General features: G+C 42.1%; 1 protein-coding gene across 8 annotated transcripts in view; it reads left to right on the forward strand.

Annotated features, from left to right (window-relative positions):
• Window positions 1–27,344, forward strand: part of OSBPL5 (oxysterol binding protein like 5) — a 178,722-nt gene that overhangs the window by 99,997 nt on the left and 51,381 nt on the right. For 5 of the 8 annotated variants that reach the window (XM_056493714.1, XM_056493715.1, XM_056493717.1 and 2 more), the window contains 3 exons: window positions 16,203–16,359; window positions 22,840–22,913; window positions 23,968–24,030. In XM_056493714.1, coding sequence (XP_056349689.1) covers window positions 16,203–16,359; window positions 22,840–22,913; window positions 23,968–24,030 — 294 coding nt within the window. Of the gene's footprint in view, window positions 1–1,415; window positions 1,543–16,202; window positions 16,360–22,839; window positions 22,914–23,967; window positions 24,031–27,344 lie in introns of those variants that run through there. The other 3 variants (XM_056493720.1, XM_056493721.1, XM_056493718.1) reach the window with 2 other exon arrangements.

Below are 27,344 nucleotides of genomic sequence, written 5' to 3' on the forward strand. Positions count from 1 at the left end.
GGAACAAGCTGCCCAGAGAAGCTGTGCATGTCCCATCCCTGGGAGTGTTCAAGGCCAGGCTGGATGGGGCTCTCAGCAGCCTGGGATAGTGGAGGGTGTCTCTGTGGGTTTGGAAGAAGATGATCTTTAAGCTCCTTTCCAACCAAGCCATTGCATGCTTCTGATTCTATGAAGTCAGTGTAAAACTGTGTACAAAATGATAGCGACTGATACACTGCAGTGGGTGACACCAGCAGATAAAGATATTTTTGCAAAACTCATCCTTCAGAGCACATCCTGGAGAGCACAACATCAACACAAATAGCCTTGGGAGAGCAAGCTTTGGCTGAGGTGTGTGTTCTGTGTTTGTCTCTTAATTTAGCAGTAATGGGAAAACCCACGAAGGAAAAACTGTGGATATTTTCCAGATGCAGAGTGATTCAGGGCTGTAATTACAAATGCTTGCCTACTGAAATATTTGTACAGTTGCCATGGGATAGTGTAACTAACAAAATCCATTGGATTGTTTTTAAGTCTAAAGCAGTAATAATGTGCTAATGTACCTGAAGTCTGCACCAGTGCTTGGCAAACCTGCCTCTACATGGTAGGTTTAGGTTCTGTAGAGCTTAAGAAATGATGCTTTCACTTTCATCTGCATCAGCTGAGAAATCTTTGTGAAACTCGTTGTATCTGAGTCCCATGCACCGAATGATTCCACAGTTGCAAGGATTGAATTTATTCCTTTCAGAATACAGATTCCTTTCAGAATTACAGAAAAGAGGGAATTGGGGAGGATTGTTTGTTTTGGTTTGCTTTTGTTTTTTTGTTTGTTTGTTTGTTTATTTGGGTTTTTTGTTTGTTTGGTTGGTTGGTTGGTTTTTATTTTTGTTGGGTTTTTGTTGTTGTTGTTGTTTTTGTTTTTGTTTTGATTGCACGGGGATTCTGTGTGCTAAGAAGGCACTGAAAAGGACCAGAATTAGAGTGAGAGATCATGTGCGACAGGAATAGAGTCTGTCACAGAGTTGCAGATTTATTGCTGCCGTGCTTTGATAAGTGACAGCAACTGGCTGTAATTCTCCCGGTGTTGCTCAGCTGCTTTGATCAGCAGCGAAACTGTTAACAGCGCTGACAATTAATTCTTGTCGATGGGCATTGCAGCTTGAACTTCCCCTGCCAAACAGTGGCAGATCACACCCGTCAGGGCTATTGTTTAAGGCTCTCTTTGGACATCTCGCAGGGCTGAATCACGCTGTGCTTCTGCTCGGGATTTTCTTCCACAGTCAGCGCGGTTCGAGAGTCGCCCTGGTTTTGGGAGCAGAGCTGGGACGGCAGGCAGGGTGCTGGCAGCGTGTGGGAGGTGTGTGTGAGAGCCATGTGCCTCTGGAGCAGAGGCTGTGTTCTCTGGCTGCTGTGCTGATCTGCAGTGTAGATCCAGGAGGGATCGGAAAGCCCTCAGTGCGTGCAGCAGGCGGTGAGGAGCTGGGCAGGGAAGGGATGGTGCTTTGGATGCAGGTGTCGCGTGCGAGAGAAGAGTGATTGCCGTCTGAGGCTGCAAGCACTGTGGTGAGTGTCCTTTTCCCCTTCCCCAACACTGATCCCGACCTTCCTACTTTCTTACACTCTCTAAAATCCTCCCTTTGTGTAGGCTCGTTCTTTATGCCTTTCAGTCTCTCCTTTTTTTACCTGACCTCCTCTTCTCCGCTCATCTCTCCTTCCCCTCCTCTTCTTTGTTTCCATCCCCATGCCTCAGAGGCTGGACACAGCCTCACAGAATGACTTCTGTAAACATTTATGTTCCCTTATGCTTTGAGAACCTTTGAGGGGCAGGAATTGTATCTGATGAATTTAAAAGTATCTGAACCACCCTATTTGCATTTCTGCCTGTCTGCTCTAAACCACACCAGCACTCAGCTCCCTTGAGGCTTGAATTCTGATAGCAGCAGCTGTGGCAGTGGCATCCTGTGATTTGCTTTAGCAGTTGATATTTCAAGGAATTTGGACTGATATAGCAAGGTTGGCCATTTTACTGCCCTCTGCTGCTAAACAGCTTGGGAATCTTCTCACCTACATTAAGGGTAGGTATAACTGGCTTTATTAGTGAGAGCCCACATGAGAAGGGTTTTGTTGCTGTTATTATTACTATCCAGTGGTCTGTATTGATTTGTGGTATATTTTATTCAGCTAAACCCATGATCAGCCCAATTCTTCTCTGTGTCTAGATTGCTTGTAGAATTAGGAGTTTTAGCAGTGTTTTTGAGATCAGGAGCAAATCCTCTAAGAATTAGGTCTTGCCTATGTGAACAACTTGCACTACTTTTTAACTGCTGTTCTGTAATATTGATACAACCCTCCCTAGTGTGAATTCAGCTATGCCAGTATGAACATGCTTATACCAGTGTGGCTTGTTCCCCTTTGGGAAAGAAGAACCAGCTCTTCCAGTATAAAGCACTTTTTTTGGCTCTCATTACATCCACGCTTTTGTTGTATCATCAGAAATAGAGCAGCAAATGATACTTGTAATTTAACAAGGGTGAACTGGTACAAAATCATGTATAGAACAAGTCTTGGTTTGCAGATGTCCTCAATAACTCTTTGATTAGCAAGTGTTGAATATGCTGCGTATTTTTAATCTTGTCTTTGTGACTGGAGGTACAGTGGAAAGACTTGGTGTTACTGCCATTATGTATTCACAGTTAAGAAACAAAGAACTGGCCAGTGTGTTGGCTATAAAGTCACGACTATGAGTCATGTGGGTCGTGGTTGATGTTTATTTGTAAATAAAGTAGCTGGGATTTTATTCACTTTTAAACTGATTACTGACCATTGCTTTCATGTGCAGCCAATTGGCAATGTAGTGGCAGAAATGTAAATTCCAGTAATGCTTACTTGAAAGTGCCTTTGAGCTGTCAGGGAAGTAAAGAGGTATTTTAGCAATGTCACAAAAAAGAGTCCTGAAAACCCACCAGGGAAATGTGAGTGCCTGGTGGGTGTGAAACACTTATCTACACTGGTCATCTACCTCAGTCATCAGTAAGGCAGGGCAGTCTAGAAGAGACTAGCACTATATAGTGAAACTTTGAAAAATTCCAGTCAGACACTATAATCCTAAACATCATGGTTTATTGGTGGGGTTAATCTAGATGATCAGTATGTGTCTTGTAGCAAGGAATGTGTAGGGAAGACTCTTGGTGTTTGCAGGCAAAGGAGAAATACATTCAGTATAGACATCACTTTATATTCAGAGCATTTTAGGAAGGCAGTGCCACCAGCAGAAGTGTTCTTCTGGGAAAGAACTGTCTTAATTGCACATGACTGATGACAGGTGTCTGGAAACATGGGTCCTACCTAAAGCTTTTAGGTTCTCTTCTACCAGAGAAAATAAGTGAGATAGGATCCTTTTCTTCTGCAAGGTAAGAAGTTATTTTAAGTTATTTCAATGTGAAGGAGTTTATGGAGGGGGGAGAAGCTGGTGCCATTAGGGGACTGCAAAGCTTTGTTAGAAGGAAAGTGCTTTGCTGTGCTGCTTGTTGGCACAGTTACCTTGACAGGTTGTTGAGGGAAGTAAATTTTCACAGAAGCTAATAGTTTCCTCCTATGAGTTAGTGTCACCTCTGTCTCATTTAATTCCCACCTTGGCTTGTTGTGAATGCCATTTCCGCACTGCGTTTCCCAACTTCATTACCTCCAGACTGAGCACCGCTTCAGGAACAGCTTTCCAAACTGCAAGTGGCTTGTTGTGCAGAGCAAGCTGCCAATCTTCTTTGGTGTTTTTATCCTGAGCTCACTGACTCCCCACGACTGCAGTGATGGTGGCAGAGGTGACTCCCATGAGCAGGCTGGGTCTCCAGCTGGGTGCTGCCACTTGGTAAAACTGCTGTATGGTTATCAAGAGCAAGCAGCTGACCTTGAACAAATTTGCAGCTGGGTTGTAACCCAGCTAAGTGTCCAGCTTGCCCTGGTTATTGCTGCCTCTTTCTAGGAGGAAAGTGATCTGTGCTAGTCCTTTTACTGGGTTACATTACTTCTCTCCCTGAGCTGACTCATAGGTTTTGTCTGTTCTGTTTGCATGGGGTGGGAACTGCGAACTGTCAACAGCTGATCTTTCAGCTCAAAGAGTCCAGTAACATTGGCAGTCCTGGAAGGAGGGGCAGAGACATCAGATGGGTCCTTGCCTGTATCTCTTGGCAGCATGGTTTGCAGTCAGGACAGTTTATGTGAGATTGACAGAGGCAGTCTCAGCTTGGCCCCACTCCCACAGGAGTCTGCAGAATCTGCTGCTGAGCGGTTTTGAAAAGCTCCCTTTTATTTGTCTGCTCGCCTCCACTTTTAACCAGATAGGAAATTGTTCATTATAAAAGGTGCAGTTGTCCTTATGGCAGTCTCATCACTGCTGTCTGAGGAGTGGAGCTCTTAATATCTGTGTTTATACATTTCTCTAAAGGTGGAGATGGCTGCAGTGAAGATTAGTTTTGCAGTAAAAGGCACTGAATGAGCTGACCTGATCAAGGGGAAGACATTAAAATGTTATGCTCTCTAGTTTTCTCCGCTTTGCTCAGACATTAGTGGCTGTGGTCTGTTGCTGTTTAGCAAATATGTTTGGGTCCAAGTGCTGCTTGAGATGATAGAAACTCAATGTGCTTTTTGAGGCAGAGGCAATTATTTGTTATGTGTTAGTACCACTCCTAACACTGTGGGTTGCTGTGCCTCTTGATTGCTAATGGCTGAGCAATAGTGTTTGTTACTGGCAGTTGGTAATAGCAGCCTGTGTTTGTGCCCTGTAGGGGAATTTGGTACATGTGCACAGCCATGGGATGTTAAAGATTTTGTACCTTTTAGAGGCACCACGAAGTCTGCACAGACCATCTAGTCTTCTGCCATTTTAAGTGCTTCCTTACTTCATTTAAGAGATATCTGTTTATTCTTTCCCCTGTTGCCCTCCCAAACTTTTCAAATCTTTACCATCTGGGATCTTTTGTTTATAAATTCTTCTGTGTTTGGAGCTTGTAGGCAGCAACCACTTTGAAGCCTGCTTTTCTAATACAGACCAAATAGTTGCCAGGAAGCATCATAGGCTCATGCTGTCCTCTGTCTCCTCTTTAGATCACTGCAGGTCTCTGAGATTGCCTCTGTTCTACCAGTTGGATGCTCAGCCCTGCACTCCCCACTGTCAGTCAGCATCACCCTGCTAAGGAGCTTCCCTGATTTACACAGCCTGAGGATCTGACAGAGCACAGATATTTTCATTTGTTTTGGTTTGTTTTTCTTGAGAAGTCACAGTGAGGCAGCTCCCTCCTGTTGTATGAGACCCACATAGCTGAAGCCTCTCACTTTTTTCCTGCTATGGAAAAAAAGAGCTGGTCAGCCCTGAGAGGACTTGAAGTCCAGCCTCATAAAAACTGTCTGTCACCTTTTAGCCGTTCTCTTTGTCACTTCCTTTCCATAGCAGAGATAATGGAAGTGTTTCCTGCTAACTCCTGTCTCTCTGTGATAAATTGCTTTGTTCTTTATTGGAAAGCATTGTATAGCTGCTCTTAGCACTGCGATAAAGAAAATGCTGTGAACTTGGCTGCATTGTGTTTGGCTTCCTTTCAGACAGCTCCAGTCTGGACACTGAGGACCTGATCTTCCTTTTGGGTCAGACCTCAGCTCTCATTTGTATGGGAGGCAGGGATTTATGTTTGCTTAAAGCCACATTTTTGCTTTTGGCATGGAGCTGTTGAAGGTCAGTGTAATCCATAAATGTATAGAAGTGGGGTCTGCAGGTGCCCCTTGTTCTCCATATCCTGCTTTGAGCTCTCCTCCCTCCCCTGTGGCACAGACATCTTTGTGTTGGTGTTGTGCTGGTGAGTGCTTCTCTTACCCTCCCCAGCTGGGAGCTCCCAGCTCTCCAGGCAGGGCTGATTTTGACCTCCCTTGTATTTTCCAGTTGCCAGTGCTTATAGCCAGGAGGGTTTGTAGCTGAGCTATACTGCTGTTTCAGTTTGGATTTTTTTGCCTGGATCTTTCCATTCAGTGATAAAAAAAAAAGCTGGTGTCATTATAGGTTAGCTTTAAAGTGATGAGAAGAGTCCTATTCCTGAATTCCTTTCAGATTTGTTGTCTTTTATCAGGAGCTGTATTGTTAGGTTTGCTGCCCACGAGCCAGGGTGTCCTGATTCTCCAGGGCTTTAGCTTATGGCTGATAGCTCAGTTTTAGTCCTGCTTATGTCCAGCATGCTGCACCTGGTAATGGGACAATTGTATGAGCAGCAGAGTAGTCACTGGCAAAAATACTGAGATAGTTTTAGTTGAGCAGGTAGAAGGAAATGGGCGAAGACAAATACGCTGTTAGATATGTATGACATGGGTGTGCTCATCCACCGGTGTGCCTAAAACTCCCTCTGGCTGAATTGAAGGAAAGCCACAATGCAAAGAGTTTATCCTGTTTGTTTTCACTGTGTGAGGTAAACTGGGAGAGAAGGAGGGACTGGAGTAGGCACAGAAAGGTTCTCATCTTGAGAAATGAGGCCGAGAGTGAGTTTCATCATGGCTGCTCAATCAGCCTTTGCACGGTTTGAGTCCTTTGGGCTCATTTAACACAGCATAAATCCCACCCTGCATGCTCCTTGTGAGTTGTCTAGTTTCCCTCCTCCTGCAGAGATTTTTAATTAAAAATCTAGGACCAAAATAACTGCAGTACTGTCTTTTAACTATTGTTGAAGGAAGAGCTGGATGCTCTCATCTCTGAGAAATAGTAAGGTTTATGCAAAGATACTCAGTATATTAATTTCCTGTAGAATTTCAGGGAGAGTGGATATATCAGAGGAAGTATAGGTGGATTCTAAATTTAAACCACTGTACAACAGATCTTGGTATATACTACAGTGCCCAAATGACTGAAAAGCTGAACAGGGGCATATAAGGATCTCTTCAAAAATAGATGCACTTCCTTAAAATTTATTTGGTCATGTTTATTCAGCCCTCCTTATGAAGGCCACTGAGATTTACAGATCCTGTCTGAATCTGATAGGAGAAACAAGAAAATAGAGGAGTGGAAAATGCAGCTTGATTGGAGCCCCACAGGATGTGGTCATTTCCCCATTCTTTACCTGTTCTTCAGAAGTAGGTGAGCCAGGTCAGCTATAATTCAGTAGGCTTGGGGTCAGTGGAAATATACATTGTGCTCGTACAAAATGCCAAGGTTAAAATACACTTCTAATCTAAAATTATTTGGGACAGTGTATGCTCATGGCATAATCTGGAACTGAATCTTTGTGGTATTGAACAGCACTTGTTTTCTGGCCTGTAAGATGATCTGTAAACATCCTTTCTTGCCACTGCCTTTGCCTTACTGCTGTGGAAAAGTTCTCCTTGGAGCCCAAATCTGGGAATGGCTTAACAGACTTGAGGTAGGAAATGATCCTGGTTTACTTTGTTACAAAGGGGCAATATTTCACAAACAAGGGAATAATGTCAGAAGATGCCTCTCAAGCATGAAAGCAGATCTTCAAATTAGCTTGGTATTTCCTAGTAATTGTGCGGTGGGAATGTAGCCCCAAGGCACAATCTTTTCTATACTTAATTGTATAAAGGCAGAGGTGAATATCATAGAAGGCCATCAGTGAGGCTTGCAGTCATCTGCGTTTTTTGAAAATGTCATTAAAAGTAGGATCCTCCCATTAAAAGGGAATGTGATCTCATTATGTGATTTGGATAGCAGGATGAGGCTGTAATGATGCTCTTGAATATGTTCTTTTCAAAGAAAAATATCAATGCAAGAACTGACCTTGAAGATGTGGCCTGCTTGCAAATGATATAACTGTGCCTGTCCAAAGCAAAGTGTTCTTGTCCTGGCTTTAAATCTCCAATAGCTTTAGCTAAAGCAACTAAGTTACTGTCTTATTTATGTTTCTGTGTGCTTGATACCCTGACTTTATCCCAAATCCTGTCAGCCCCTACAGGAATGGGGATGGAAGGTCCCATGTGGACATGAGCTCCCTCTCCCCAAAGTCTTTTGTGGTGAATCCATCAGGGTGGCCCTTCCCACAGCCTGGGGTAGCTCTAGAAAAAATGGGTTATTAGAAAGCTGTTCTTTTAGATATTTGGCTACAGTTTAAAAGGATTGTGTGGGAGGTGATTGGAGGGTGTTCTAACAGCACACATAAAAACTTCATGGCATGGGGGGATGTGGGATAGCCATTCCTCAAGCCACATGTACTGTGTGAGTTATGAATAGTTTCTGAAAGCTCAATGTGTCAAAGGTGGATGTGGTTTACCATTATGTAATTCATTAATGCTGTTCATGGGACTTGGAGACTTGCTCCCTGAAATGCCTGGGCTTGGAGATGTGTTCACAGCTGGCCTCAAATGAAAACTGTCACTGGTAGATTAGCTGTGGATGTCAATAACAACAACAAAAAGGAAGCAGAGCACTTCCAATCTGCTTTTGAGATGGGGAGCTTTTAGTTATATGTCCAGTATTTTCATTCAAGGGTTATCTTCAAAGGTACTTCAAGTGAAATGTGGTGGTAGCTTATATCTGAACAAGCTTGAACAAATAGCAGGCACCAGCATAGATTTCAGAATGAACTGGCTATTTAGTGCTTGTTTGCTTTCTCAGACATCATTTCTAGCCTGCCTTTCATGCCTTCCTTGTAGCCCATGCTGTTTGCTCTGCTCCAGCTACCTAGCTCAAGGGTAATTTGTGTATATGTGCCCAAGTTGTGCTTATGCCTTGATTCTGTGTTAACTATCTCTAAGAGCCTCCTGAGCTCACTGCTGAGAGGCAGCTGGGAATGCTTGTGTCATCTCTGTGAAACTTTCAATTAAAGATGTATGGAAGTATTTCTAGATGAACAGAAATATAGAGGCAGAGATCTGGTTTCCAAGACTGGAATTTCTTGGCTAGTTTGTTATGAAAACTGCACCAGGAGATGAGTTGTCATCTGTGATGGCACATTTCTTCTTATACACTGCACACGTGCTTGGTTGTACATTATATTTTGGTGGGGAGTCTTTGCTAATCTGAGTTTTGACTTCCTTTTCCTGCTTAAAAGAATGCTGATGAGAGATATCAGTAACAAATAATGGTAAGCTTTAAATAAAACTTCAGTAAGATGGATAAGGTGCTTGGTATATACTTAACAGGTGGGATTTATTTCTTCAGTTGGAAATATTAGAACATGGGATTAAAGAGTTGAGGAGGATTCCAAGCAAGCACCTCACCTTCCTGCATAGATTGGTGCTTCAAAAAAATGCCTTTGCAGGAGTTATATTGAATTGAGATGCCTTCAGGAACTGGGGGCTAAAGAAGATTATGCAAAGTATGATTTCCTGAAAATAAAGTGAGAGACTGAGATAAAAAGATCTGCAGGAAAGGTTCTCACTTCTGTTTTTCACTGAATGCTGGAGACTTTCTCATCCTTCTGGTAGTGTGGGTTAGACCTTCAATTCTGCATGCACCTGCCATTACCAAGGAAATAATTAATGTTGATGTATTAGTTGTAATTACAGCAAGTGAGGTATGATCTGTGCAGTTAACAAGGGGAAAGACGAGTGAAATGCTAAGTCAGGAGAAGCTCCTCAGTGCTAGTGGGAAATTTAATATGCTTTGTTAAATTAATAGCCTTTGCATAACAATCAATTTACAGTTTAAAGGGCAGAGGAGGTGGATGTAAAAATCATTAAGCATTCATTTCAGCGACCCACTCGATATTCTTAGCTGGAAGAAATAGCCAGTGCAATGTTTACAGAGTCAGTTGCATCTGTTTTAAGAAAAAAAGCAAACCACACAAGGCTTGTGTGTATGGTGCTTTTTGCAGTGCCCTTTTCTAAGCCATAGGGTTGCAGTGATCCCTTTCCCAAACACAGCATGGCTTTAGTGATGGGCTGGTTTTTGCTCACAGATGTTTATCCAAACCAGAGATTATTCTGCATGTCAAATAAAAATGTTCTGCCCTATATGACCCTACCTTGAAATTTCCTAGTCCCCTGTTAGATAGGGACCCCCAGGAAGAACAACCTGGGATGGTTTTTTCTCAGTGTAGGCATTCAGGGCCTGTTTCTGCCTGCAGTTGTTCTGTTTGTAGTCATTGTACATAATGCTCACCCTAGAGGGAGATTAGTTGTAAGAAGATTATGCATCTGAGTGCTGCTGGTGTGCCTGAAGCTGGAAATGTTCTGGTGTATACAAAGAAAACATTAATCAAGACATCTTACAGAGAATTAAGGGAGGAAATAGTTTTGTCTCCTGATTACTACGTGAATTTCACTGCCCAGTGCAGGAAAAGGCAGGAGAGAGGCAGGAGGTGATAGAAAGAGGTTATTCTTCTGTTCTCAGAGAAAACAAGGGCAGATTGCTGGGGTGGCTGTGGCAGGCAACTTCCACAACAGCAGCACAAGGGTGGCAGCTCTAAGGACTCTGCAGGACATGAGAGCTTTGAGTTAGATTGTAGGGACTAACTAGCCATGCTCCTGAGCTTGCCAAAGCATCTGAGAGAAATCTGTTGCATATAATCTTAACAAAGCCCATCCCTTTGGTGCAGATGGGTGTCTTCAACAACACACATTACTTGATTTTCCAGCCTGGGCTGACTGTCAAGCTGATCAGTGTGGCTTGCAACAGAGGATATGGCAATGCATTAAATCAGAACACTCCTGCAGTACCACTGGTGAGGAGAGGTCCCCTTGCCTGCACCACAGAGAAACAGCTGACCCTCAATAATTAAGGGTACAGAGAATAGCTGACACCTGCTCTGAAGCTCCATTGCTTCAGGTTCCAACTAACAGCCCAAGAGCCCAAAACATTCGGTGTCAGCTGCAACATGTGTGTTTTGCCATTTCTCTAATCAACAAACATGAATTAGGTAGAGAAAACATTGCCTGCACAGTCACTTTTCACTGTATCAGGTTTTATTTAACTGTTTGGGGGTTGGTTGTCCAATTATCTATCTTATTAATAGGCATTTTTGGGAATGGCCTTCAAAAACAGATTTCACAGACTTCCTGAATTGATTGTGGTTCTTCAGCTGTTGTAAATCACCAGCACACCACTGAACTAATAATTTACCCTTATTAAGGATCTGTGCTGCTGCTTTTCCTTATGAATACATAGAACTGTATCTGCTAACAATTTACCTTCTCATTTCATTCATAAATTTTTACCTCCTCAGGGTTAATTGGATCAGGAAATGTCAGTATCTTTAGATCTAATTTTCCCTATTGATGCAGGCTTTGGAGTGAATGACTGCTTTGAATACAAAATACGATTTAATTTAATTTCTGGGAAATACTTAGTGACCAGAAAAAGAGAAGGTTTTTGGAAACAAGCTTTGAATAAATTAAGAGCCCCCTCTAACTAGCACAGCCTTCTTGACTATATAAAACCCCTAATTAACTATTTATAGAGAAGTACATATTTCCAATCTATTTTAAGATGCTGGAAATGAGAGTAAGCAAACCAACCTACCCACAAGTTTGCAGAGGGTACTGACAACATAATATCTGCAGAGTGTTTAGCTATGTGGTAATTATATATCAGGAACATTGAAAATTTAAAGAAGGAGCCAGGAAAATTCCTTTCCCAGAAGCTTCAAGCCTGATGCTATCTTCCCAGCAGGCACAAAAGGCCCAGGATGCAGAACAGGTTTGTGTGAGAGGCATCTCTGCACCAACAGTGATCATCTTAAAGTGTTTTAGTCAGTGCCTTCATCCAAAATGGGTCCAGTCCCAGAAGAGGAGAGCAGTGGCAGCTCCCATTTGCTTTAATAGCACCACAAGGTTTGCTGATAAAGTAACTTTTATTCTTGCCCCATTGCTCTTCATTGGCTGTTCCTGAAGTCACCTGGGAAGGAAAGTCCCATTGTGCTGTTGCACCTACTTTAAGTTTACTACTTTCATTTGTCCTGTGCTTCATGGGACTTTGACATATACATCTCTTCTGCAGTATTTTGCATTTTTAAAAGATAAAGAGATCTCAAAGACAGGGTTAGTAAGAAATTTATTTCTTCCTGCTGAATTATTTATTCCTTTTTAAGCTCTGGTGAACAGCTCATATTTAATAGCCCATTACTGCTTAAAGAGCTGTGGACACAAAAGGAGCAATCCTGAAAAGTATTGTGTTTAGTGGCTCTGTCAATACTCTCTGTATTACCTTTCCTTCGTTTTTATGATCAAGAACACAGAATGAAGGGACAGAAATTACCTGAGCTGCAACTTCAGGGCACTTTAATCTACCAAGACTGACAACCAGGTAAATTCAGGCAGGAGCTAGAATGAAGATTTTTCATTATAAGGTTATTTTCCTAAGTGAGTGTATGTATTCTGCACCAGTTGGCATCTTCAAATTAAGGCATGTTGTCTTTCTAAGGCAATTCTTCATCTCACCTGCTGGATTTGGAGGGAATGCTGTAGCAGTGGGGGACATTTTTTGCCTTCTGTTATGTAAGTATTTTGGTGACAGAATGGCAATTTTTTGGCCTTCTGCAATTCTGGCCCAGTTTTGATTTTTACCTTCTCTCTACTCCATAATCCCCTACAGAACTGGTTTTCCTGAAGCTTCTGCCATATCCTGAAGCAATTCTCCAAAATATTCATTTAGAAGTAGATTTGGGTTTCAGAACAATAGTGTTATCTTCAAATCAGCCATGGAAGATTTGAGGCTCTAAATCACTCATGTCTAGAAGCCCATCTTCTGATGTTTCTTATTTTTTAGCAGATACTTCATCAGCACTGAAGTTTTCTATATTTTCTGAATTATTTAGGTGTCTAAAGAGCCCTCTTGTGAAAAGCAATGAACACACCTCCCACTTTCCTGTTACATCCCTTTGGAAAATTGTCTCTGGCATCTACTGTTCATCTTCTCCTACAGCTCTCATGAGCTTTATGTTATTTGAAGTCAGCTTAGGCAGTCAGATCCTTATGGACAGATATAAGAAGTAGATTTCTGAGAAAGTGAGCTAATGAGGCCTCAATTTCCTATGGATTTTGTCTTATATTGGATTCCCTGATATTTGGTAATAGCTGGGCTCAGAGGTCAGCCTTACAGTTTCTCTCATTTCTTTAGCCATTGATCTTTTAAGAAACTAATATTTTCAAGCTTTCTAATGTCTGCTGGAGTTCCATGACTTTTTCAAATAATACAAAAGGGGTTAGGAGAGACGATGAAACATGGTAGATGCAGATTCAGACACACACAGTGATGTCTTTTGAAAACCAAACCAAATATTTCAGGTTTATTGTAGAATCTTAATAATGTGGATTACATTTTCTCCAGAGAAGGAAAAGAAGTGTCTGGTATATTAAGAAAACCCAAAATGTAAAGAGAAAAAAGTCTAGTTTTGTGATTTTGTGCTACATAAGAGCCTGTCTGGATGAGGGTAAAATGTATCTTTTGTAGATATCTTTGAAAAACAAGCCAGAAAACACTATGCTGGTGGCACAGATGTGTTGCACGGGTGTGTGTGTGTGTGTGACAGACAGATGTGTCTCTGCTGCTGCTTCACAGGGAACTTCAGTCATTGGGGGTCTTCTGCCAAAAAACACCAGTTAAGAGGAACTTACTCCAATTGATCTGTGTGGTCAAAAAGAGATGAGCTGCTGCCACAAGTTTGTATGAAGATATGTAAGAGAAGAGCCAGACCTGGGAAAAGTCTTTTTCCTTTGTTACTGGCTATTCCCAGTTGAATAAGGCATCCAGATTTTTTCTGCCATCAAGCTGGTGGCTTAAATAATTGTGGCAATGAGTGAGCATCAGTACAGTAATTCTGACATTTATCCTGTGGTTAAATAGTGTGAAATAGTAAGTGAGCAAAACATCAGTGTATGGGTCTCTCTGCATAGTAAATAGAGCAACAGTTGAAAGAAATTGTGTTTTGGGGTTTTGCTGCTGACGCCAGTGTGGGCTGGCTGGCAGTTCTTCACTTGATGCCTTTTTCCAGGCATCACACTGACACAGCTCGTGGTATTGCTGAGACAAAATGGTGATGGACACAGCCTTTCTGTTGCCCTGTCAGGTCATAAGAGTTGATGGATAGATGTTTTATGTTTGTAACCTGTTCTTCAGCCTGCTTCCACTGGGTGGGCCTGGGATTTCTGAATGCCTTCCTGCATGATTGGCACAGCTTCACCAGGTCCCTGCTTTTTGGAGAAAATATCCCACTCATCTGCTTTTGTTCCAAGCCACTTAGGAGCAGTTCTAGAGGTAGAGAGTTGAGACTGCCTTTCTGGGAACAAGGAAAAAAATAGCTCACTGTTAGCATTCCAAACCCAGCTATTTAGACCTGGATTATTTTTAAATACTTTGCTTTCAAACACATAGCTGGCTGTGTTTTCCTTCTCTCTCTCCTTTCTTTTTTTAAAGTTAGCAGTTAAGTTTTGTATCTTCTCCCCACCTAGCTATATGCAATCATGAGTTTCTAAGCAAACAGAGGTTTATTTACATTACTCCCTTAGCTATGTTACCTGCTGCCTCAGAGATGCCACAGGGCTTTGGAGTTCTTGGCAATCACTGCACAGACATTGTTTAATTCTCTGTGGATGATGCAGATCCAACAGGGGACACACATCCCCTTCAAATGGCAACTGCTCACCTGAGGGAGTCCCATTTTTGGGGTAGCCCCACCTGCTACCCATTAGCCTGTTGTTGGATGTCACAGACCCTGGTGTCTCACACATCCCATGGTGAGCTGGGTTCAGGAAGACCTGCTGCTCAAAGTGGTTTTGGTAACCCATGCACATTGCTGGAGTCCAGCCTCTTTTAGATCAAATTAAGCTCTTGGGCCTTCTCTTGCAGGAAAGAAGGAGCAGATTCTCTCTTGCCTTCTATACAGCAGCTAGTTTATAAAGCTGATGCAGCCTGCTGGGCAAATAAATTTTTAAAAACTGCAAAATTTGGAACATTGGGCCTGTCATTTACAGGGATTTGCAGGGCAGGTGGAGGTACAGAACCCAGAAAAAACACAGGAGGGGACTTCCTCACACTGTGACACATACATGAAATTCAGACTCATGTAGTGTCTTGACTGTGAAGGCTGAGCTCCAAGAGGCTGTTGAAGGTTCCCCATGAAATTGGGGCATTTGAGCAGCACAAGCACAGGGAGCAGGAAGGGAGGTCAGGGTCTTCTAGCCTTTTACCAGCCCATTTCCCATCTGTGCCATGAGGGTCACCTTAGCAGCATGTTGGTCCTGCCCTTCCAAACTGCACTGTGATTCTGGGCCACATTTTCGTCTTTGTTTTCCCAGTAGCCTGAAAGGGATGGGAAAATTTGGAGATGCTTTTCAGGAAATATGTACTATCCTTAAAGGCTTTTCTTACCTCAGTCCCTAAGAGAAGCAGCAGACCTTCTGGTGAGGGATGCCCTCCCAAAAGCTGGGTTAACACTTCTTACTGCTATCCAGAGCCCTGCCTCTGGCTGCACATGGGGAGAGAATAAAGCCTGTAACTCAGGAAGGAGACAGTCATAGTATCTGTTTGTAAAGAGTAAGAAAGAACTGCTTGTTGGATGGGTATAAAAACCCCTTTAATTCCAGCCAGGATGGTCTAGTGCCTTAGCCAAGCGGTGGTAAAGAGCAAAGTAGCACCAGTACAGGGATGCAGGGAGGCTTTTGGGGACACAAATGCTGGTCTTTACCCTCACAAAGCAGCAGTGGTTATCTTACTGATCAAACTGCAAGGCTGGTCTTAATGCTATTTTGAAGAAACCATAATCATTTTTATGTGTTGTAATACGAAATTAGGGTGGGAGTGACTGGTGTGATCTCTTGCTGTTCCCTGCAGCCAGTGCAGCTGGTCTTCCTCCACACAGCTCAGATTAATGTTGATTTGTGTGGAGATGGTGTAACTCTGCTGACACGAATGGAATTGCATTTATGAGACTCAAAAGCCTTAAAAAAAAAATAGTTTCAGGCACTGTGTACTGAATGCTAGGCACTGAATGGACCCAGTGAGTAGCTGTTATCCTGATAGATCGTTGTAGGCAGGAAGATGTTATACTGCCTGGATTCACTGAGGAGCAATGTCCTGCTTCCCTACAATTTACAAATACTGAGAGTCAGCAAATCAGTAATTATATCTTCAAATTAATATAGTTTTGGCTTTTTTTCCCCCCTGCACAGCCTTCTGGCACTCTGTAAAAAGATCTGGCACACTGCATAGGATTAGGTGGCTTTGAAGCAGCCATCTAGGTGTGAAAACTTTGATTTCCTGTGTCTTGAAATTAACTGTGATCTCTATCTTTCTTTTTCAGAAAACCCCCACAGCTCATGCCATGAAGGAGGAGAACTTCCTTCGTCGCAGGTTCTCCCTCTGTCCAGCCTCATCCACCCCTCAGAAGGTCGATCCTCGCAAGCTGACGCGCAATCTGTTCTTCGGGGCCGACAATGACATCTACCCTCTCAGCCCAGGTTGGTTTCTGGTGTGTCAGTGCACAAAGTGGCTGCCTCAGGTGCTTGACTGCAAGTAGATATTTTAGCATGCTGCCAGGAAACAGAGAGAACCAAGAATGTGGAAGAGAAAGCTGCTGCAACACAGAGAGTACTGGATCCCAGACAGTGCTGCTTCCATGATGCTGTTATTTTCCATTGCCATGGCATTAAGTGGGAATGGAGGCCATGAGAATTGGGGTTTGTAACTGTTTGAATGCCTTACATTTAAAAAATTACTGTAATATTTTCAGGCACATCCACTTCAAGTCACTTGATGTGTTTCACCCTAAGTGTTGGACTTGCTTAAAATTTACTGTCCCCATTTGCAGATGTGTAATGGCAGGTTTCCCTGTTCAGATTTAGAGCCCAGGTTAAATATTACAAGAGCAAAATTTCTGTGGTTAATGTTGTGTAAATATCTACAAGCAGTACAAGTACAAGGAATCTTGACACTTGCAATGAATGGCAGGCTGGCTTTAAGCATTCTCTTTACATCATTTTTTTCAGCTTTGCATTTCCTAGCACCTTTCTTGAAGGAAAAAGAGCTCATTTTATTGTTTCAGAGTGTGTTGCTCACAGTAAACATTGAAGTCTTCCTTTGATTGCAGTCTGCAGGCAATGCTTCTGTTCCATTCTGTAAACAAGTGCTTCAGGGGGCAGTCACAAATTTCTAGAGCTGTCATCTGCAGGTGCCATGTCAGTGATAAATAGTCAAATCTCACAGCACCATTTTGAGGTCTCAAAACACTGATATCTGGAGAAAGAACACAGCATCTGTCAAAAGGTTTCCCTGCTTATATAGAGGTAGCACCCAACAGACTCTCTGGGCTTTGCAGATGAAGTGCAGAACCAAGTCTGGGTTTCCTGAGCTAATTGTATTTAAGTGCAAAGGTTTCAAGGGCCTCTGATTTTGTAGGTATTTTGTTTGTGAGTGTCTGCTGTAAGGCAGTGGGGAGCCTATTTTCAGCAGTGCTGACTAATCCTGGCTGCCACTGAGGCTGCTGGAAACATCAACAACCTTTCAGTAATCAAATTGAAAACAATTGAAAATGAGACACCTAAAATCTCATGCATTTCAAACCTGGAGGGACTTCTGAACAGCTGAATGCCCATATGTACAGTCTGTACAAATGTGTGGCAAGCAAATAGCTCACTTCTGCTATCCTTGGGAGCTGAAGGGTTGATTTTTCAGCCTGTATTCACTTCCCCTTCCTTTGAGGTGATGGAGAGCTATGGCTTAGAAGTTTGACACATTCTTTCTTCAGTTCTTATCAGCACTTTTCTTATGAATGATGTTCTATTTGTCCAGTTAAACCACAAGATTAAATTTAGCAGTGCTTTTTTAATAGCAGCAATTGTATACAAATGAATACAATCAAAGTATATCAAATACATATATTTGAGTATATACAAAATTTGGCAGTGAGTAATTTAGTATAGTTGAGGTTTGAATAAAGCACAAGCAAAACCACCGACCAGGGGTACAGGGAGAGGCTCGCCCTTGTCCTGTACCAATCAATCAAACTAAAAATCTCACTTATGTACTGTATGTTAATACATATTAATACAGAGTGTTCTGGAAAGCTCCTCCTAGTTTCTGTTCCTAAAATCTATGTTACTATGTTGTGTTGTGCATGCTCCACCAGTGGCTGGGGAGGTCTCTCATCCTTTTGAGGGTCTTGTTTCCGATGAAGGCTCTGGGTATTCCTCATGTTCGCTGTGTGACCTTACAGGTAGTGCAAGCACACTAAACTTGTGGTTATATAACTAAACATATGTTCCCACATCCAAGTGTCCAATGCCTGGAATCATGCCAATTTGGCCCATTCCAAGTTTGAAACTTTTTATTTCTAGATGCTGTTATCAAACCTACATCCTTCTACTAATACTCTCACTGAACACCTGGAGGATTCCATCTGCTTTGTTTAACCATTTCCTTTATTTTTTTTCTTTTTTTTTTTTTTTTTTGTAACAATTGAGTACAATTTTCTATTGTTATGAAACAACAATTTTGCTAATATTGTTACAAATTAGTTAGCATGAATCACATTTATCACAATTTTCAATGCTGGAAAAGTTACTGACTCCCTCACGGTGGTATTTCAGTGCTGTAATATTTTAGAAACCAGGGAAAGTTGAGGGTTTCAGTGTGGAGGAGGTGGCTGGAAGAATTGTTCTCTTCCTCAGCTTCTTCCATTACCTTGTTTCTCCTTGATCCCTGCTAGCAGCCTTTGCTGGGCTCAGCAGAGCAAGTGCCTTGAGCCACGATGGATCTGTTGTGCTGCACAGTTCATCCAGGTAACCTCCAGCACCGGTGTCAGGGAGGGCTGTAGCCCTCAGTACTGCAAAGGAAGAACATAGGCTAAAGGATTTGTAAGGGAGAGAATATCCCTTTTAAACAAACAGAATTTACTGCTTCAGTCAGGGGATTTCTTGCAGGGAGTCTGGGGTTTTGTCTATTCTTACTCCTCTTTTACTCCTTTTATTTCTTTTCCCGTCCCCGTGGAGTTGCCTTGTCTCTTTGTTTTCCTCATATTTTCTGCAAGAAGGGCCTGTTATTCTTCATGTTCAGCTGCCATTTCCTATGGCAGGCTCTGCTTTCACTCCTTTGCTGCTGGTTCTGCCTTGTTTTCCTCTGAGCCTCGTGTGCTTCTCCCTACCTTCTCCTGCTCCTCTGAGCAGCACTGCTATCACCAGAGATAAGCCACAGGTCTGTGTCCATAAGCTGCATCCCATATTTCTCTGTTCTCTGTTTCTCTCTGTTGTTTTACATGAGCTTTCAGTTCTTGAGGTTTTTCCAGTGGTCTGTGTTTTGCTGTTTGAGACCAGCAGGTTTCCTTTACATGAGCACTGGGCTGATTGTGTTGGGTGGGTGCAGTGGGCAGCAAAGCCCAGTGATTTCCTGTCTGGAATTCAGTGGGTTATGGTGGGGCTGGAGCTGCAGGTCTCACTGCACCATCATCTAGGATTCACCCTCCAACAATGAAGATGTGCAAGTAAATATTTCAGAGAGAAGGGAGTCACAGACTTTACAACTCAGGAGGGTTACACCGAGGAGATTCAGTTCAGCAAGAGATTTTTGTTTTTTTTAAAGGAAACATATGGGAAATGTGCAGAGGGCACTATGTGAAATAACACTTTGGACTTCTTGCCTTTTGCTTGCATATGAAAGTGCTAATGATCCTTGTAACTGAGAGAAAATTGAGTAAGATGTTTTCTTTTTATAGGGAACTCACAAATTAGAGAGACATGAATTCTTGTTTCTTGTTCATGTCTGTCTTTCACTTAGCCATGAGGAGAGAGAACCTTTCTCTATTTTCTATTTCAGAGGATAGGAGATTTATTGGTATGAATTTTTTTTACAGAATCTCTTTTTGATTAGGCTGCAAGGTCACACGGAGTCTTTAAATAAAAATTTAGATTAGCTAATCTGCATCCTAAGAGATGTACTTTGATAAATATGGGAATTTTCCTGTGAAGGATACATAGAACTACATTTCAAGTGTTCACATTGGGTCATGTGGCTGATATTTACAGCAGAAATGGGGTTTATTTGCTATAGTTTTGTCACACATCAGAGTTTGTATTTCCTCTTGTGGTTTATCAGTCATGCTTGGTATATAATTCTTTATAAAGGGGAAAGGCAAATGCACCTGTAGGACTGATGTCCAGCAGAAAACAAAAAAAAAAAGGAATGGTTACTATTCTGAAAAGCAACTAAATATTTAGTTCCTCTGTTCATCCAATAATGGATGAAAAGAAAGTATCAGCAATTCTACTCTCTAGCCACAATACTGGACTGTTGGCAGTTTCCTTCACAATGTGATCAAGGCTGTTTCCATAAACACTACTGATTCTCTTCCCAAAATATTTTTTGTTATTTGGTGCAGAATATTTTGACTACTTTGTGGAGAGCCCTTCTTTGTGTGCCCTGGTAGCAGCCAGCACTTTAAATTGTGGCATTAATCTCTCTTTCTATTGTGGGGATTGTGTTTTCTTAATCAGGGAGATAAATGTTTCAGCTTCTATAGCCAGTTCATGTTTAGCTCCTCTTATGTTTTTCTTTGGTTTCCTATTTATTTTCTCGAGGTGGCTGTGCCTGTTGTGCTCTGGCTGAAACTCTCACTTCTAGGCTTTCTGTGCACTTAACTGTGTGTGTGGGAGATTTTTGAGAAACTTCCACATCATTCCTATGAAGTTTACTTTCCAAGCAAGGGCTGGCCCTCTCCTTCTGCATGGCTGCAGCAGGACTGCTTGAGACAGACAGCAAAGATAGTTCTCCTCTGAGAAACAGCCTTTCCCCTCACAATTTCCAGTAGACTTACTGTGTTTGACATAAGAAACTAGGAGATGTTGCTTCATGAACACACCTAATGAAGCCTTGTAAATGATACAATAAAAATGGACAGTTGCATGTTCCTTTTTTTCTCATGTTCCTGCTCTGTGAGCAGGATTGTCCAGAACCTCAGGAACAGGGAAAAATCTCATTGTTCAGGTTGAAATCCTTTTAACTGCATTAGTGAACGAAGGCAGAAATGTCTCACATGCAGGCTTTTTGTGTGGCTGCAAGCTTGGAGTTAAGCTTTCTTTAAGAAATGAAACATAATAAAGAATGGATGTAAGTCTGTTTTGCTAATAGACACCATTCCCTTGGAGCAGGCAGCAGCTGATTCCCATTAATTTTACTTGAACTTTTAGACCATATGTTACTTTCCCATACATGTGCAGAAAAAACTCTTCATGGGAAACAAGTGCAGCAGCTACATGGCTTTATGAGTTTTTTCCATCCTCCTCTGCCTCTTTCAGGGATAATGGGGGTTATAGAGATGAAAATGCCATGAGAGAAAGGAAAAGTATGGAGATCCAGGTTCTAATCCATGCACAGCAGTGCTTATGGCCATCCCACTTGCCATAGTAGCACAAAGGCACTGTCAAATTCTGGCCACTGGGGATTTTTTTTATTTTTTTTGTTGTTGTTGTTGTTTTGGTTCGTTTTTTTTTTCTCTTGCCCACAAATATCAGGATTCTGAATGCATTATTTAGGGCTCAGTGTTTCCAGGGGAGGAGTGACATTGAAAGTGAGGTTGAGATATGGATCCTGTGTTTTGGCATCACTTTCCTGCATGTCTGGGTGGGTCCTTCTCTGCTCCACTCCCCCACATGAGCAGCACACCTGCTGTCCCTCTTCTGTGTGCTCTCCTTCTTCTCCCAGACCTGCTGTGGCAGCATGGCTTTCTGTGTCTGGCTTTTCTAACAGTGCTCAGCTTCTTCAATGGCTACTCTATAATTCCAGGAGAAATTGTGGTTCTGACACATCTATGACAGCTTCTGCTGACTTTGGGAGAATCAGGGTTTTCTCTTGGCAGTTTTGGATTTGGTGGTGTTTCCAAGGCTGACCCACACTGTGTTAGAAACATTTTCAACAGTTGCCATGTTTGCAGTGTGCTACAAATGGACTGTGTTTCACTGTCTTGGTGGTTCTTTACTGCATCTTGTATTCTGAAACTCTGATTGCCAGTGATTCTGAGAAGAAAATAACATTGTAATTGGTTAACAATGACTGTCTTGGCACTAAAAATCTAGTCTCATCAAATTCTATTTTTTGGTTTTCTTCTTTTTAACAGAAGCTCTATGCTTTCTTTTACTCTAAGGCCATTATTACATTTGGCCAAAAGAACAGTATTTATCATTATGTTTTATTGCTTGGACTAGAACTACACACACTCATGCCAGTATATGATGTATGCAAGTTTAGGATATTTGAGTAGTGACTATATATTACTACAATGATTGGAAAATGTCATAGTACTCATTTACTGCTCATAAATTTAAAATATTTCTTAATTTAGCAAATAACTTGGTCAGAAGACATTGATCTCCTGCAAGTGTGTTGGGGTTTTTTATTTTGTTTTACTAATTATGCCTAGATCCTCTCTGTAACATTTTGTGATCATGGCTATTATATGTCCAACAAAGCATGCTATCAAGTGCATCAGTGTATAGTTGCCAGATACTGACCAAGGAGGATTGAATAGCTGCTTATTAACTAAATTGCATTTATTATTCTCACTGAACAAGGCATGAGGTATGTAAGGAAAGAACAGACTGTGGTAATGTAATTAAAGACTGCATCATAATGCAGACAGAAGGGAGCTGATTAAGGATGCATAAGCAACCTTATTTCTGTTTTTTTCCAGCTTTCAAATGCTGGACTTTGCAACCATCAAGCTGGTTTTCCATGGGGTTTTGAGACCTTACTTTTGAGCAGTCTTGTTACCCAAGCATGAGGATTGAGGCTATTTCAAATTCTATACAATCCTTCTCTGGGATCATGGTGTGCCTGCTCTTGCTCATGATAACTTCCCTTGTGTGCTATTAGCAGTAGCCCTTCTCAGGCCATGATGAGCCATGGTTTTGCACAGAATTTCACTGGTTTTAAATCCCATTTTTTTGTTGCAGGAAAAGATGTGGAAGGACACAGCCCATCAGCACTGAAGGATGAGACACCACAGACTCCAAACTCCATTAGCAAGGTACTTTGGGATAGGGAACCGTTCCCAGTCTTGCTTTCATTTCTTCTCAGGATGTTATTAATCATTCTTACCCTCTTTTTGAAAAGTCATTGAGAAAGCCTCTCCCTTTGTTTCTGCAGGAACTGTGTGTGCATATTTTGGGGGAAAGAAAATGAGTGTTTTTGCGTGGTTGGGATGACAAGGAAGCCTGCACTTTCCTCTGGCTTGATTTCACCTACCACAGAAGAACCTGGTTTATTTGAGCCTCATTTGGCAGTGTAATTAGATAGAAATAATTAGGGTTGAAAGGTTGATTTTGTCAGCAGAGTTGTCTCTTGCTGACAATTAGGCAATCATGAATCCTAATTGTTTTGCAAAAAAACCCCCTGTAATATATAGTGTAGTGTGCAGCATCCGAAACAGTGAGTGGAGAGCCTGAGAAAGAGCTCTGGGAATTGGTGTAACAGAAGAGGAAGACAAACTCACCAGCATTTCCAGAACACAACTATTCCATCCAGCCTGTTATGTTAGGGAGAGGTAAAACTGAATCTAAACTCTCTAGATCTCATTGCCCCAAACCTGCCTCTAGAACAAGAGTTGCAGAGTGCCAGAGTTTAATTTCCTGTAGAGATGGAATCAACCTTGTAAATGAGGTCTGGCTTTGAGGTTCATGTGCAGCTTTTTTGGCTGCAGCTCCCTAACATGTTTCTGGAGGGTAACTTGAAATAGATGCAAGACCAGTTAATAAATTTTTAACAAAATTTGTTTTAAACTATGAAGCTATAAAATGCAAGTGGCACCAGCTGAAATGAAAATATAGCACAAATGAAACAGATGCAGACAAGTGATTTCTTGTGAGACACAAAAATAATCTGTGCGTCTTCCAGTTCATTTCTCTGTGCTTGCCTGGAGCTTGCAGGTTGTTCTGCTGGGATGCCCTGGAGAGGTCAGCACAGGGAGATGATGATGATGATGAGAGGAGCTTTGGGAGTGTGCAACAAGGACTTGTGTACATGTCCTCTGCTATTGCTGGAACCTGGCAAGCTGCAAACCGATCTTGGCTTTGCTTTTTCAGGCAGGTTCCTCAAGGAAAATCAGCCTCCCACTTATCCTGGCAGTGGAGAAGCCCAAGGACCAGGTAACTGCATCCAGGGCTGTGTTTTAAAGCTAGATGTTTTGCACGCCTTACATGGAGTGGTGTTGAGTTTCCAATGATTTAGGAAGTTAAAGAAGAAGGACTTTATCTGGACAGGACAGCTCAGAGCACTGAAATGCTGTCCAAAAGGGAGTTTGATTTCTGAGATGCAGGATGAACACAGGAATAGAAATGTATTTGAGAGGTTTCTGGGTGAGAACATGGCTCAGCTGTGTTTTCCCAGCCTCCAGGCCTTCCTTGCTATTCAGTCTCCTACAGGTATGTTTTTGGAAGATTTGGGTGTCCACTTTGATTTCTGCCATGCTTTGTGTGCACCTGGTCTCTCCTAGACAGTGCCATGAGCAATTGTTAAGAAGAGTTAAGAGGAAATGCACAGCACAAAACAACTGCATCAGATCTGTGAATCAAAAGAAATGGGGCTCTGAACCTGGACATGAGCTTTGCTTTCACTAACCCAGAGCTTTGCTTTCACTAACCTTTGATTCAACAGTAGTCAAAATTGCTCTAAAACACCAGTGCACTAAGACATGACACCAAAACACCAAACCTCAACTTGCCTACTCATTTGCAGTGTTGCAGGCAATTGCTTTGGTTGCTGAATGGGCCAGAACTGGGTGTTTCTTTCCTGCCTGAATTTTCTGCTTAGACGATGATGTTTGATTCTGAGACTTTCCACCTCACTGGACCTGTGCTGTAGCACCTGTCACTCTCACTTCACTCTTCTTCACCTTGCTGTGTTGTGCAGTACCTTGCTCTCCTCCAGCCAAGAAACTTGCCTTCTGTCATGGTTTGCAATGACAGTAGGGAGTCCTTATTGTGAAATGTCTTGTTACTTAAAAATTCAGGCAAACTGGTGGTCAGTTTGTTTAATATAGAATCCTTCACATCCACTCAGCTCTAATGTCATAAAATATAGCCTTACTGTCACTTTTAGAACTGCAAGTAGGGATCTGTCATACTATTTCAGTTTAAAAATAAATAGTGATTCCACCTACTTGAACCAAAGGGAGAAGTGTGCTCTAATTGAGTCATATTTAGATTCCTGATAGCAGGGAGGGAATAATTGCTAGAGACTGGACTGTAGAGTGTGCTAGTTTAATTAATGGATTAAAAAGTAAATGTTGCATGTTACAGATCCATGTCATGGATATTTGTCCTTCTTTTGGTACAGTGGATATGAAAAACCTTGTTGGAAATCAGTGTTCTTTCAGCAGAACTATTTTGAGGTACCACTGCACATTAACTACTTTCAGTCAGTAATAAGAAGGAAAGCCAGTCAAGTGATTCGATCCCTGGACTGGGGTTTGGGAAATCTCCAATTCCCAGCTCTGCCTTGGATTCCCTGCATTGCCAAGGCACATTAATTGTGTTTCTGTTTCACATCTTCATCAGTGATGTGGAAACAGTTCTGCATTTTGTTCACCCAGGCCATATTCACATTGCATGATGGAGAAGGCTGCAGGTTGCCCAAGACAGCAGAGAGAATGTGGCATGAAAACCCTATAAATGTCTGTGAACTTGTGAGCTGTGAAGACTTTTAACTGCAACCACACTGCCCTGGGCTCATGGGTGGGCTGTGCTCTGAGCTGTGAACACATCCCAGTTGTCCTGTCTGTACAGACAGTCAAATATTTGGTACTGGAACATTTACTTTCAATGTGTTTGTGTGGTTCTTGGCATATATATATATTTGTAATTTCAGCTGTGGCTTCTTGACCCACATTTTATTGGAACATATTTAAGGCACAGTTTAACTCCATATTATGTTGGTAACTTTCTGCAGCACGTTTCTCCTATTTAATTTTTTAAGTGGAGTCTCTTTCATCTCCTTTTTCAAAGGGAAAAAAATATTAGCTTACTTATTTCAGATTGTTTCTCATATTAGTTTCTCTCTGGTTTAGAGCCCTTTATCCTCATTTTCTGGGATGAGGGCTCATTGCTGGGGTTAAAAGTATCACCAAGCACTCTCTCAGCGTCAGGCTTGTCTCTGCAACCAGGTTACAGTTAGCACACACCTGACAGTGACAAGAGGTGCCTTTCTTCTGCTTTGTGCCTCATTTGATGCTGTTAGAGTCCTCTGAGGCACCTTTTATTGCAGTATGCAGTGCTGCATGTTCTCTTTCTTTCTTCCTGTGCTTACCTATTAATTCTACTAGCTACAGGACAGCTGAAGTCTCTTGATATGCATGCAGGGCCACAAAGAATTGAGGTATGTTTTAAGGGATAGTCAGAAAAATCCTGAAGCTGAAGCTAAGTGGTACTTCACTGTTTCCAGTCCCACGAAGTCTATGAAATTGTAGGAGTGCAGCTGTTTGCATGCACAGTTATGTGATGTATTAGAAGGCAAAGCATTGTAAATGAGTTTTTCCACGTGCCCAAATTTTTCACATCTTTATTGCATGATTTGTAATCTGAAATGTGACTGCTAGAAATTTATTTTAGCTGCACAGTGGTTTGAAGCTTCACATACTGATCACTTGAGATTTAAGCTACAGCTCCCATATTGTCTCAAGCTCACCCTGCTTAAACTATGAATCATGCTCTGAGTTAATTCCAGTCATGGTTACACTTGGGATTAACACAGAAGATCATTCACAAATATGGCAATTTACAAGGGTACCTTTTCCTCTGTTCTCCCTTAGCCAGCAAATCAAGGAATTGTTTGGCAGACAGATCCAGATATTGCAGGAATCACCTTGGAAAGACTCAGGAGGGAAACATCCTGTGTGTGTGTGTTAAGCACAACTTAATGGGTGATTCTGGCTCTTCCAGGTGGTGGCTATGCTCAGCTTACCCCTTGCTGTCTTTTCTTTGCCATACTTCATGTTCTTCATATTGTGGATGGATTTATTCAGGAGTCAGTTGTCTCTGTGAACACTTACACTCAGTTCCTGTGCCCTGGCTCAGCACACTTTGCTTCCTCAATTCCACGTGCAGCACTTTAGGGTAGTCACAGTTGTTCACAGAGGGCTTTGCAGCTGATTTCAGCTGAGCAGAGATGTAGCCTGGAGTATCCTGGGAAAATCAGCTTGAAGAGGGGTGGGATTTTGCATGTGAAGTAGAAAACATGGAGCATCCCTTACTTGTGTAGGTACATACAAGCCCTGAAAACACCCAGGTACCTCACAGAGGAGGATGTAGACAGTAGTAACTCAAAGCTGATAACTTTGGGTAAGCCACAGAAATGCAAACATGTCAGCATGGGTCACTGGTACTCAGAATTCCTTAGTCTGATATTTCTGACAAGGAAGGTGAGGGCAAATGGAGGTGCTGGAATTGAAATTATTTATTAAACA

This window comes from Oenanthe melanoleuca, chromosome 5, assembly GCF_029582105.1.
Source record: "Oenanthe melanoleuca isolate GR-GAL-2019-014 chromosome 5, OMel1.0, whole genome shotgun sequence".
Classification (NCBI taxonomy): domain Eukaryota; kingdom Metazoa; phylum Chordata; class Aves; order Passeriformes; family Muscicapidae; genus Oenanthe; species Oenanthe melanoleuca.